Source organism: Aspergillus ibericus, assembly GCF_003184845.1.
Source record: "Aspergillus ibericus CBS 121593 unplaced genomic scaffold BO80scaffold_26, whole genome shotgun sequence".
In the NCBI taxonomy this organism is placed as follows: domain Eukaryota; kingdom Fungi; phylum Ascomycota; class Eurotiomycetes; order Eurotiales; family Aspergillaceae; genus Aspergillus; species Aspergillus ibericus.
In genome coordinates, this window is record NW_020292124.1 from 90,025 (window position 1) to 102,938 (window position 12,914).

The 12,914-nt window shown below is 53.5% G+C and overlaps 5 protein-coding genes across 5 annotated transcripts; 3 read left to right on the top strand and 2 right to left on the bottom strand.

Moving 5' to 3' along the window:
- Positions 1-434: 434 nt before the first annotated feature.
- Positions 435-2,628, bottom strand: BO80DRAFT_115056 (acetyl-CoA synthetase-like protein). The gene is made up of 3 exons (XM_025713443.1): positions 2,046-2,628; positions 1,574-1,990; positions 435-1,522 (listed from the first exon to the last, which is right to left on the bottom strand). Exons 1-3 carry the CDS (start codon positions 2,364-2,366, stop codon positions 515-517), a joined length of 1,746 nt encoding a protein of 581 aa, XP_025574095.1. The 5' UTR covers positions 2,367-2,628; the 3' UTR covers positions 435-514.
- A 2,340-nt stretch (positions 2,629-4,968) lies between these two features.
- On the bottom strand, positions 4,969-7,357 carry BO80DRAFT_494488 (amino acid transporter). Its single transcript, XM_025723880.1, has 7 exons — positions 6,790-7,357; positions 6,701-6,732; positions 6,603-6,642; positions 6,403-6,541; positions 5,528-6,346; positions 5,195-5,473; positions 4,969-5,141 (listed from the first exon to the last, which is right to left on the bottom strand). Exons 1-7 carry the CDS (start codon positions 6,957-6,959, stop codon positions 4,980-4,982), a joined length of 1,641 nt encoding a protein of 546 aa, XP_025574096.1. The 5' UTR covers positions 6,960-7,357; the 3' UTR covers positions 4,969-4,979.
- BO80DRAFT_426147 (haloacid dehalogenase-like hydrolase) lies at positions 7,338-8,362 on the top strand. Its single transcript, XM_025719687.1, has 2 exons — positions 7,338-8,002; positions 8,071-8,362. Exons 1-2 carry the CDS (start codon positions 7,407-7,409, stop codon positions 8,195-8,197), a joined length of 723 nt encoding a protein of 240 aa, XP_025574097.1. The 5' UTR covers positions 7,338-7,406; the 3' UTR covers positions 8,198-8,362.
- Positions 8,363-9,085: 723 nt separating this feature from the next.
- BO80DRAFT_426148 (FAD-dependent oxidoreductase) lies at positions 9,086-10,553 on the top strand. The gene is made up of 2 exons (XM_025719688.1): positions 9,086-9,107; positions 9,157-10,553. Exons 1-2 carry the CDS (start codon positions 9,090-9,092, stop codon positions 10,399-10,401), a joined length of 1,263 nt encoding a protein of 420 aa, XP_025574098.1. The 5' UTR covers positions 9,086-9,089; the 3' UTR covers positions 10,402-10,553.
- A 1,404-nt stretch (positions 10,554-11,957) lies between these two features.
- Positions 11,958-12,884, top strand: rho2 (putative Rho GTPase Rho 2; the record flags this gene model as incomplete). Its single annotated transcript, XM_025715879.1, has 4 exons — positions 11,958-11,992; positions 12,136-12,214; positions 12,355-12,546; positions 12,597-12,884. The coding sequence occupies 4 exons, from the start codon at positions 11,958-11,960 to the stop codon at positions 12,882-12,884; spliced, it is 594 nt and encodes a 197-aa protein (XP_025574099.1).
- Between the last annotated feature and the right edge of the window lie 30 nt (positions 12,885-12,914).

Below are 12,914 nucleotides of genomic sequence, written 5' to 3' on the forward strand. Positions count from 1 at the left end.
GACCCTACTGTGTTGCAGCCAAATCATGGTCTGTGCCGTTTCCCTCCGACCTCAGCTCTGGCTGATACGCCTGCAAAGTGTCCGCCAATGCACCAATGAGAAGCTCCAACTAGCACACATCGGGCAGCCTATTGGAGGACTCGGTTAGGTGTCGGCGCATGCCCGCAAGCCATCTAAAACATGACCAGAAGACTCGACCAAAACGCCCAAGTGGGTTCCTCCAGTCGGCGAGGCTTCCGGTTCCTGGTGCTCATAGTTGTCACTAGACTTAATACGGACCTGGCACGGCGTTGGTTATCCTCCTTCCTGGTCATGGCTCCCCTGAACGGCTTGATCACGAACGTGTGTTGGTGAGCCATGCCGCCCCAAGATGCCTCTGGTAATGGCTGGCTAGATGGCATGCATTGAAATCGGCAGTGTATTGCAAATCCTTCAGTCTCAATCCGAAGCGTTCATAACAGTAATAATTCGTCTCTCGTTCAACCTGCAAAAAGCTTTTCGTAGTATGGGACATCTAGGTCGCAGCCAGAAGTTGATCTTCGCGCATTCCCACCTCCGTTCGGTCACCGGAGTATTCCTGTTCATCGCCGCTGGATTCTTCATCCTCTTCCTTGAAGATTGCAGAAATGAGATCAATATACAAGGACTCGGTCGGCTTTCTCATGACTGTCCCCTTAGGGGTCCGGAAAAAGCCGAGTTGGGGTGGGCATAGGATGATCCGCGACCGGCGGATTTGCGCATAGTCTGAGGCAACCGAATTGGCTTCGACGACAGACGGCCAGATAGCATCCAGCAGGTCTTCTTTGCCCATCTCCGTGTAAGAGCTTTGCCGGGGCTCAACGAGGAGGATTGGCTCTGGGCGACCATTCCCCACGATCAAAGCCCCGACCACATGAGGATTCCCTCGTAGGATGGTCTCCATGGGAATCGGCCACACCTTGAGTTTGTTTTCCAGCATAATGATATCCTCGGTACGGGAGTGGAAGCGCCACAGCCCGGGTTTTGTGGGATGAGGCATGAATAGATCTTTCGTGCGCCACGTGCGCACATTGGGATAATTATGAGCAAACGACAGATGCGAGCGAGACTTTTCGTTTGGGTGCAGCACCAGCTCATACACACCATCACCTACAGCCTGCATCTCGTATTCCTCACATTTGTTGAACTCAAGGTATTCCCATTCCCCGGGCTGAGGAATGAGCACCTGGATATGACAAGTCTCCATAGACCCATACATTTGGCGCACGTCAGTGACTCGGCTCAGCTTATGCCCAACCCTAGGGGCCAGTGCCCCTCCACCGAAAAGGATGAAATCAAGACGTCGTGCCTGGTCATAGGCTCCCGGCTCGAGCACCCACTGCTCTATCATGAATGGGGGAGCGTAGATAGCTCGGATCTGCGGCTGTTGTTGCAAAATCGCGCTCAGCAGGGACCCGCTCGGTGGGACAGAAAGAGGTCCCATGACAAAAGCGGCCGTATGTGAAAAGAGGGGCATAAGAGTGTAGGCATGGAGCCCGGCTAGCTGCCCAATCCATGAGTTTGTGAATCTCTAAGAGTGCATATGGCAACTTACGTGGTGAGGGGGAAAGGGCGAGTAGAAACGTCCGGGTGGGGAGAAGTTGAACTGGTCCGCATTCTGCGCACGCCGCCCCTCTGGGACAGGCAGAAATGTGTCCCTGTCGGCGCAGGATAGAGTACCGTGGGTGTAATTCACCAGCTTTGGCTGACCTGTCGTGCCGGAGGTGTGCAGAATCAGGCAACGTTTGTCCTGGAGGTCGGAAAACGAGCCCGCCCAGTGAAATGGAGGGGCCCGAGACTTTAAGAGCTCGGCCAATGCCGGTAGCTGTAAGACTGGCATAAATGGGTCGAATTGTTGCAGACTCTCTGCGACTGGGCACTCGGAATCCGCGTAGAGAAGCCCATGGACATCTGCCTCCTGCAACAGGCCTAGATTCTGAATCGCAGTGTTTTGGACAGAGACGAACATCGCCTGTATGGATCAATCAGTGTGCGAGCATTGTCTGTGGAGGAGCATGGCCACATACTGTCCATCCGCATTTCATGAGCGCTAGCAGCAGGATTGGGTAGCGGAGGTCAGGAGGGCCGATATAAGCCAGGGTTGTCTTTTTGGAGACTCCGTCAAAGGCGCGGTCAACCCACCCAGCCATATGATTCACCGCCGTCGCCAACATTCTCATGTTGATATCGCGGAAGCCATCTGCAACATTCCTTGACTTGGGAATGGCGGCAAATACGCGATCAGGCTCCTCATGGGCGAAGTAGTCGACGATGTCGGGCAGCAGGCGCTGCCCTCTGAACTCCTCCCCGCCTCGAACCCACGACTCCGTGCCATTGCAAGCAGCCATTCTGAGAACGGGTAAAGGCAGTCTAGTGTCCGAGTGGTGGGAGTTAGAGGATGTCGGACCGGTGTCCGAGACCGTAATGGAGGACGAGGGAAGGGATGCGTTTATGATATGGCCACCCGGGAGGATTGCCGTGGGGGGGCTATTAATTCAACACTTGAGGGGGGTAGGCAATTAGTACACCATCTGCAGAAGAGCTTAGGTCAAGCAAATGCCACAGCCCGAATGCAAGCAAGCACCTTTCCACCCCCTCGTGGGGATCCCATAAGTCTGCACTAAGCTGGTCTTTGGATAAAGGACCGACAGCTGGACGACCCGTGCCTGCACCATACACGCCTAAGCCCGTGGGCCGGGACCAGGAACAGAAGAGGGCCAACCTGTGCCGTGCAGAATTGGTAACTAACCGGGCAATGGTTGTACGGGTTGTGTAATGAATGGGATTAGCGGACCGCAGGAAGGTTCAGTTGGTGTCACTCTTCACTAGCCCTCCGAGTGGGCTCGCTCGGAAAAGGCCGCTGTTCCGCGCCCATGACGACTGGCGGGCCGGTTGGCACTTGCACCGGTGATTCCCAGTCCATCCTGCGTTTGTTTAGGGGCCCCCGTTGTGCGGTCGTCGACGAGGGATTTGATTCTGTTCCCGCCGGCTTATCGTATGACATGAAAATATGCATACTCCCTGATCCCTATCTTCCCTGCACCATGTGGCGCGTGGGTGGCCGGCGTGCTCGTGGGACTCCGCAACTCGTCTCGACTATTTCGTTAGTGGAATGATAGAAAAGGACTAGAGAATGCCGATCAGCCTGGCCCAACTGCGCCCGTGGAATTGAAGTAGTCTGCTCCACAATTGCATCTGTGATTGTCCTTTCCAGATCATTTCCGCCCCGGTGTATCTTACACAGAGGTTGGCACGTTCCGGCGGCTGGCCCAGATGGAATTTGAGATTGACGTCTTGACGGGCCGGCTCACCATGGTTTGTGGGTGGAGGCCGCTGAATTCCTGCGACCTCATTGCTCGAGCCACGACACAGGATTCATTTCTCAGCCGATACAGGAAATCCTGAACATCCCATGACTTCATTGACCGGTCGCTTCCTTCCTGAACCGTCTGACCAGTCTCAATTTTGATGTTTTGTTTGTGCCGTCGTCTTTAGGACCTGCGCTTGGAAATAAGCGGTGACGGTTTCAGCGGATGCCGAAGGAAGCGATGCCCAGAGATTAAGGATCTCCATAAAAACTCCGTGGAGGCCGCCTGACGAGACCACCATTGGGAGATGCGAAATGGAGAGCCCGTTGGGTCTCCAGTCCGATCGATGCGTTGATTCGTAGAGCGGGCAATGGCGCACCCTCTTGCGCCCGAGAAAGCGACGGCGTGCAGAATAGCCTAGCAGGAGTCGTCAGAACCCCCCAAAATGATGGCTAAAAGATGGCCCTAGTAAACTTCCACTCCGTAACGGCTGCCAAACGCCCCGATGGTTTCAAGGCGGGTGGCTGCGAGAGCTTATTTGCAGCGCTTTCCCCAGCAATCACCATCCGTAGCGTATGGAAGGAGGCAGCCATATTATGAAGGGTCCACCGTCCAGCAACTGGGATTATCATCCGATCTTTGAAGCATCTGCAGTGACAGGTGTCACATCGAGTTCCATGTGTACGGACTGCATCGTGGTCGCGTCGTCAGCAGCGGACTGATAGGGGGCTGTTGAAACGAGAACGTTAGACTTGGTGCCTGGAAAGGGAGGGGCATGGCCAGACCTGGAGTTTATTTCCTGATTGACCAAGCAATGGTCTAGGCCGTTATCAGAAAGTGATTAAGCTATTCTCAGCCAGTAGATCTGTATTCGTTGCCTGAAGCATAAGTGAAAGTATGTGACGCGGCCTATTCACACCCTGCTCGTATCTAGAGTCTCTGTGTATCGAATAAAAACAAGGAAAAAGGATACCAAGAGTCCTTCTGAGACCTTCTGAGACCTTCTGAGACACTCAAATATTAATGATGGAATCGTCAGCATGCGTGGCAGATCTTGCGATAGCATCCACACACTATCCCTCCATGGGCGCGTTGGGTTGACATCAGGATCACGGCTGCAACAGATCAACTGTTAGACCGATAAAGGCTCGGAAGCCACCTGCCAGGCGACGCAGCTGAAATCAGCCACGCAGGGTCGGAGAAACCCTTATTGCAAGAACAGGTGCAACCCTTGTTCGGTCGTTGACACCAAGTAGATAGTGCTCCGTAGCCACCGAGACTATGCAGGGAAGCTGCGCCGCCCGTGGTACTGCTTAAGCCAGTAGTATGAGAGGTGAGATAAGATGATTGTATGGAGTTTCAATGAAGAAACTGGCGAGAAATAAATACGAGAAGATGGAGATGGTTGCGCTGGGTTTATGTCTTGGCTTTGGGGTGTTCCTTTGTGCGACGCCTCTCCCCACCCCGTCGAATATAAATAGTAGCCGGAGCGGGCTTCACTTTACGAAATGTGAGCGGAGACACCTGCAAGTCTCATGAGATTGGGTATTTAATGAGGACGTTATCTAGGTGTAAATGCTCAAGTATTTCTTGACCGCCAGTCTCCGGTTTCTTGTCTCTTTACGTGAACCAATACAGCCGAGTCGCTCGAGCTCAACCAAAAACCAGATCCTTGATGGACTGTCCGATCTTTTTGTCTGTCCGGCTTTGGGTCTCGTAGCCAACGGTCGCCCTGGCCCGGTCCTCTTCATCAAAAACATGAGCCGCCGTGAAGTCCATATCTATCGGACGAACTAGCTTGGAGCGGAAGTAGATCTAGTTGAACGGTCAGTCCCTACCCCAAGTCTACCCGAGAAATAAAAACTCACTTTGTAGCCGAAATAATCCAGGAAGAATAACGGGGCAGCTATGTACGATGAGAACCAGGACTTTGCAGACCCCTGCTCGCCGAAGGGGAAGCACGCCAAGTAGAACTCGCAGCCTGCGATGAAAAGAACCACCAGGAGGCCCAGGTATTGGGAGTAAGGAGCCGTCCGGTCTCGGAAGGGAAGCGTCCGTGTGCTGATGCCTTGCGCGGCAAGGCCCCGCCGGAATCGGATATGGGAGATGAAGATGCTGGACCATTGGAAGAGGGCTGAGACAGACACCTAGGAGCAGAGTCAGATATAGGGCAACGACACTTGCATCGGGTAGATCCGTACCAGAGAAGAGAACCAGTTGTATACGGTAGCCCCCGTGGCGTTACAGTTCAGATAGCACAAGGCCCCTCCGAGGACAGTGCTGATGGTCAGAGAAACATATGGTCTGCCAGCAGAGTCCTTCCGACCAAAGAAAGGGTGCAGAATAGCCATGTCGGACAATGCAGCAAGACTGCGACTAGCAATGTATGCACTGGTGATTCCACAACTGATCACCGTCAGGAAGATGAACCCATTGATGATATGTGCTAGCCACATCACGCCGGCCCGCTCAATGGCGATGACAAATGGACTCCCCATTGTGCCACTGCCATTGATGAGGTTATCATCGTTGTAAGGAACGCACATGCCCACAAGCCAGATGTTGACCACAAAGAACGAAAACATACGCCAGAAGACTGGGTACACTGTCTTTCTGATGGTCCGACGAGGATCCTTGGCCTCTCCAGCGATGACTGCGATGTGCTCGCCGCCACCAAAGCTGAACAGTGCTTGGACAAATGCCTTGGAGATCCCTTTGATACCATTGTTGAATGCACCGGGATTGCGCCAGTAGCGGAATTCGATCGCACCATGCGTGCCTGGGATGCCCCCCGAAGTCATGATGATCATGAAGAAGATCATGACGACGATTGCCAGGCACTTGGTAAACGACATGATATACTCAACATGGCCGTAGATCCGAACGCCAAATGCATTGGCCGCGGCAATGACAACCAGGAAAATGGTGATATATGCTGCAAGAGGGATAACCTCCGTCTGCGGCCAGAATTCAAGCACGGAGACCGCCGCGGTAATTTCGGCGGGAATGCAAAGCACCCACTGTTGGCAATCATCAGTTAGACATCCATCCTTTCGAGTTGAGACGAGCTGCCTACCGAGAACCAAAAGTTGATGCCGACCGCAAACCCGAAGGCGGGCTCCACGTACTCGATACACTGTCTGATAAATCCGCCATGGACCGGTTTAAATGTTGTCATCTCTCCGATGGAGGTATATTGCACATATACCACGAGCCTAACAAGGACAGAGCAATGGTCAACGAATGCATACTTGTCACGTACTTGGGTAGGCATACGCAGTAATCGTGTATGCAACGGCGATCCCACCAGGTCCAGCTACACACGGTGGTTAGCGGCGTAAGCTTCTTCGTAGCTTGCCCTCAGAGATTCATACCATACTTCAAGGCAGTGCCTGTACCGACCCATCTGGACGGATAGGAGCAGTCAGTAAGTGGTTGGTCAGGTATAGAGAGGCGGTCCTACAAGCCGGTCCCGACGCCAGCACCAAAGGTCATCATCATGATCTGACGACGACCGAGCGATCGGTGATAGCCAACATCTTCACTTGCTCCCAAGAGCTCACTTTCTCCCTTGATGACATCGGTGTTTTCGGGATCGACAACGGTGAGGGTATCGGTCACTTTCTTCGTCATAGTTACGATCGGTTACTCTCTCTTTCTCTTTTGCGTACGTGGCTGTCGAGGAGGGGATTTAGGCGGCACTTTATAAGTTGATTCCGGTGAGCGTAGTGAGGATCTGATGGCAATATCATTGGCCATGTTGGCCGTCCTATCTGAAAGACAGCAGCAGGATGGTCATCCTGCTGCGGAGATAAGCTAGACTGTGATAATGGCAGCGGCGTTAATAGCGAGTTGTAGATAATCGTGCGGAGTAGTCCGAGTCTCCTCTTTTTCTCCGTATGAGGAAAAGCTGAGGGCAAAGAGGAGCAAGAGTGGGGTGGCTGGTCATCTGCTGAATGACACATGTCGGCCAGTCCGGAGTCGGGTGTATAAAGCGAGCATTTGCCCATAAAGTTTCGATCATCCAACACAATTATTCCTCTAACTCTGCTTAGCTGGCCCCTACATCTGATCAACACTATGACTGGCAGCAAGAACGTGGTGTTCGACATTGTCGGCACCCTGGTGTCGTATGACGTCCTCTTCGATGCGATTGACACCCAACTGGGCGACCGTCTCCGTGCAGAGGGCATCAAGCCGTCTCTGCTAGGATACACCTGGATCGAGGTTGCGGAACGAGAGTACACCTATTTGAGCCTGTCGGGCCAGTATAAGCCGTTTGCAACCTGTTTCGAGCTACTATTTTACCGGATGCTCCATATGGCCGGCATCGAGAACCCAAGAAGCTTTGCCACGGACAGCGATCTTGCCTTTATCATGAGAGAGTACGCAAAGCTAGGACTGCGTCCCGGAGCGATCGAGTGCGTCACCAAGCTGCGTGATGCTGGGTTCACTGTCTGGGCGCTGACAGCGGGGGACATCGCGAGAGTGGGGGGATATTTTGCCAACGCTGGTCTTGCCTGGCCTGCAGAGAACCTGAAATCTTGCGATACGCAGGGTGTGGGCAAGCCCGACTTGCAGGTATACCAACCGCTCCTGGAGCAGTTGTCTGAGAATGGGCAGCCCTGGTTCGCTGCTGGCCATATGTGGGACGTTTCGGCGGCTCGCCGTGCGGGGTGAGTGCAGATGCGCTAAGTGACTTGTTATCACGGAGATACGGGAACGACTGACACTAGGTACATAGATACAAAGGGGCATACTGCTCCATCTGGGAGAAAGAGCCCATCGTGGAGTTATTTGGAGAGATGGAAGTCATGGCTGACACGCTTCCCGAGATGGCCGACAGGATCATTGCCGCGGAAAGTGCCTGAGTAGGAGATCACGACGGATAGCTTCGAGGCAGGTGATAGGCATGTTGACTTGAGCTTGGGCAGTGGAGCAGCGCGTCAAGCTAGAGATAACTATGTTAAGTCGCTAGTTCATAGGCAGACATCGCCGACTAATCTTATCTGTCCCTCTGCGGATGTTTCTCCCTCTTAAGGGCATGATTTTCTCCTGGTTTTCCATAGAGATGATAAGCAATAGCATCAAAGGCCCGCATCCCGATAAGAGCAATGTATCCTCATCAGTGTGAATGGGTGTAGATGCGAGTGCGGTGCGGAGTATTGGTTCCCTCTTAGCCGAATATACTATGTAATTCTTCATGCATTCTGTCACTACGGCAGGCAATGCGGTGTGGATGAAGCATCAAACCCTGGTGTACTAGTAGACCGTTATAGTATGATCAAGTCTGTAGGCAGCATTCCGTACATGACTGCGATATGGGTGGAACAATATCTTGCAGTATCTGGCCTGGCTCAATCATGGAGAAACGGTCGGGCACCCGCGGTAGTTGAATCTGATTGGATGATGTTCGGCCCCGACTAAATCACGTGGTAGGTGCAATTCTAAACTGAACAGTGTCAGTCAAAGCAGCTGGATAGGATGTTCCTTGATCGCCTTGAGGTCGGCGGGGCTTGCCACTTGTCGGATCGGTATCGCCTTGGATCAGGTACGAGTCACGAGAGTCGAAACAGGAACCACAGGAACGGCGGTCGCCCCCCAGCATTATGTCCCTGCCTAAACCTAATCAGGAAATTCCCTCCACGGACATCCGCGGAGCCTAAACCCGATTCTTTTGGATATTGTTGGCGAGAATGGACTATAAGATGGCTTTTCGCGCTGGTCAACCATCGGTTCTCCAGACACAAGCCCTCATACAAGATGCCTGCTCAAAAGAAGGTTCGTTCAACTTCCTCGTCATAAGGCTTTGGCTAATATAACCACTTAGGCCATTATCATCGGAGCAGGCCCTGCCGGCCTGGCTGCCGCACTCCAGCTGCATCGCAACAACAACATCGCCATCACAGTGTATGAACTACGCCCGGAACCGACTACAATGGGTGGCGCCATTGGAATCTTTCCAAATGGTATGCGTCTGCTTCATCGAATGGGCCTTTATGAGGCCCTTCTCGCACGCGGATCCTGCGTCACCCACATGGAGATCCATTCACTGCAGAACGGTGACATCGCCAAGGTCGACATGGCTTCCTGGGCCCACCAGCAGACGGGCTTCGGATATCTGCGCATTTGCCGGAGAGATCTCCAGGATGTTCTTCTCACCGCCGTTGCTGAAGAACGTATCCCTGTCTCCTACAATAAGCGTATCGTCTCAGTCACCGAGTCACCAACCAATGTCACTGTGACCTTCTCTGACGGATCGACTGACACTGCCGATATGCTGATCGGATGCGATGGCCTTCACTCTAGTGTCCGTCGACTGCATGTTGACCCGTCCATTGTGCCCGAGTACTCTGGCATCGCCGGAACCCAATCCATCATCCAGTCCAGCAACCTTCCGGATGCGCTCAGAACACAAGCAAACGCCTTTATGACCTGTAATGGGCTACTGGTAACAATGCCCTGCTCCGCATCTGGGGACAAGCTCTTTTGGTTCTTCTCGCGGGAAACGCCCATTCCTCACTCAGAATCTGGCAATGCACGAGACGGGTGGGAGGAGCGGCGCCAGCGAGAGGTTGCGGAGTATAAAGATACTATTCATAATATCCTCGACACGGGCAAGGGCGAGTGGCGCGAGACGCTAACAGAACTGGTAAACCGGACGAAATTTATTGGCTTTTATCCTGTCTTCCGGCTCCCCCTGGGCGGAAAGTGGTCGACCTCTCGAACGGTATTGCTTGGAGATGCAGCGCATGCCATGCAGCCTCATGCGGGTCAGGGAGTGTCCATGGCTTTGGAAGATGTGTTTCTGCTTTCGCGGCTACTGCGCGACCCCGAACGGAGTCTGGATGATGTCTTTGCCCAGTATGAGGCAATCCGGAGACCGCGCATCATGGCGATCTCCACTTTGGCGACCAAGAATGGGAAGGCGCGGAGAGATGTCAGCCCATGGAAATTGAGGATGAAGGAGTACATGGCGTGGGCTACCTATGGACTATATAACCGATTGGGGTTGGAGTCCTGGGGGATCAGGCAGCAGCATCTGGTCTATGATATTGATGAGGTTATGATCTGAATGCTGGAGTGTGCTGGAGATTTGTTCACCAGAGTGTAAATAATTGGTGGATGACCGGGGGGGAGGGAGGTTTTCGGGGATCTCCGTTTGTTTCATTACCTTAATGCAGCTAGAAGCAATGTCTCAGAGTAAATGATTTTTTGACCAGCTGGAAGCTCTGGAAATAGATAGCGTAGCTCAAGTCTAGAATCTAGCCGGAACTCTAGAGGGTATAAGAAGCCGTGCTATAGACGCCCAGGAGGAAGTAGAACGAGGCGGGCGGACAAGAACCGACACCTCAGGACGCAGGGATGGATGCAGAAAGATGTCATGTCATGCATGGACCGGAGTTGAGGACCTGCTCAGCCATAGTGAGTCCGACCCCTGAAGTGGCTGTCAGCCAGGATTTAGGGCGCGCTGGTTAGTCCGGGAGGAGCAACACCCCAGAATCCAGATAGGGAGAGATGGGGAAAGAAGGACTGGACGACAAGCTTGTTGACGGTTGAGAATTGAGCCTGCCAGGTCAGTAGTAGTACAGTGGAGTCCACATGTCTCTGATCAACAACGGGCGTGGGAAGAATTTAAAAAAAGGTGCCCTGACTCGCACAGTCTCTTCTCGCGCACCATTGCTCCCCTCACCTCAATTAACCACGACCAATGGAACCGGACTTGCCCATCCTTCGGGGTTCTTGCAGCCAGAGCATCCGAGTCTATAAATATCGCTTCTGGGGAGCCGGGTCCAATGGTAAGCAGCGCATGCCCCTGGTCCTGGCTCGATCCCCCTCCCCTGGACCAACAGGCTCTCCACCCTCATAATAGTAACAGCGACTATCGCGAAATAACCACCGTCTAGCCTGCAACGTCTGAGACAAATCTCTAACCTTAGTAACAAGTGGCCGTGCGGTGACGATTCTTCAGCTGTGCCCTCCACTGGGTCGATCCCATCCTTTTCCTTGATTACTATGGAAGTCATTAGTGTGCAGTGGGATTGGTTGTGGTCGCGGTGCTGGGCGGCCCTATGCTATTCGATGGAGTTCCTGGCCATTCGCTGAGAAGGGGGGATGATGCCATATATAATAATGTGATGCCTGATGATTCCCCCTCATGGACTCTGCGGTGCAGCGGCCCAGTGGTTGTTTACTTTGTGCCTTGCTCATCCGTACCACTCCAGTATCTACTGTACTCCATACCGTAACCACGGTTCTGCCTGTCGTAAGTAACCCCGTCAGCCTCACCCGCGCGACCGCCTTCCAGAAGGACTGGCCTCCTCCCCTCCCCAAAAAGACCCCGATTATCCCAGCTGCTCCTCCATTCCCCGGCTCTGCATCATTCCTCTTGCCTCCTCACCTGTATCTCTTAATCTGAGGGGGAGGGGCATCTTTACCATCCAATTTCTTCCCCTCCTTCCACCGTCGCCCTGCACTAATCGCCCCATCCAGCCAGCCTTGCCTGCTGCCTGATTCTTACTTCGTTCCGGGTTCCGCCAGGGCTCGTCAGCGCCCTCGCATTGCTTCGCCCATTCGTTCCCTCTCGCCGCATCGCTCCAGGGATCTCGAGATCCTACCCGGTCATCGAAAATGGCCCAGCAACAGAACGACAATGTGATGCGAAGGTACGTCCCGCCAGGTCGCCGCCCGGGCTACAGAGGCCATCATGTTATCTCCCACCGATCACTGCTTCCGTTATCAGCCCACCCGCTGTCCCTCACCAGGCGCTCGTCCGAGACGAATGGGTACAGGTCTGACATGCATGCAGGAAGTTGGTTATCATCGGAGACGGTGCCTGCGGGAAGACCAGTCTGCTCAGTGTCTTCACCCTGGGTTACTTTCCAACTGTGAGTCTTCCATTGCGCGATGAGGGTTTAATGACCAAGGTTCTGAGCTAATATGATTTTGATGTGTAGCATTATGTCCGTAACTATCACCTTTTCGCTACCCACCCCGTGCATGTGTCTGACTGTCGCCGCGTTACCAGGTCCCCACGGTATTTGAGAACTATGTGACGGATTGCCGAGTGGATGGCCGTTCGGTCCAATTGGCTCTATGGGATACTGCCGGTCAGGAAGATTACGAGCGACTCCGCCCACTAGCCTATTCCAAGGCGCATGTGATCCTGATTGGATTCTCCGTGGACACGCCCGATTCGCTTGAGAACGTCAAACATAAGGTTCGTCTGACCACCTTGGCCCTGCCAGCTGTGCTGACCGGCTCGTCTAGTGGATTGAAGAAGCCAACGAACGATGTCCGGGTGTCCCGATTATCCTCGTCGGCCTGAAAAAAGATCTGCGGGAAGATCCTCTGGCGGTCGAGGAGATGAGAAAGAAGTCATTGAAGTTCGTGACGTCGAAAGAAGGCAGCGACATCTCCACGCAGATCGGAGCCCGCAAGTATCTAGAATGCTCGTCGTTAACCGGCGAGGGCGTCGACGATGTGTTCGAGGCGGCGACGCGTGCGGCGCTCCTGACGTTCGATAAGCGCAAGAGCTCGTGCTGCATTGTGCTATGACGGAAGATAACGACTTGCGATTATATATGT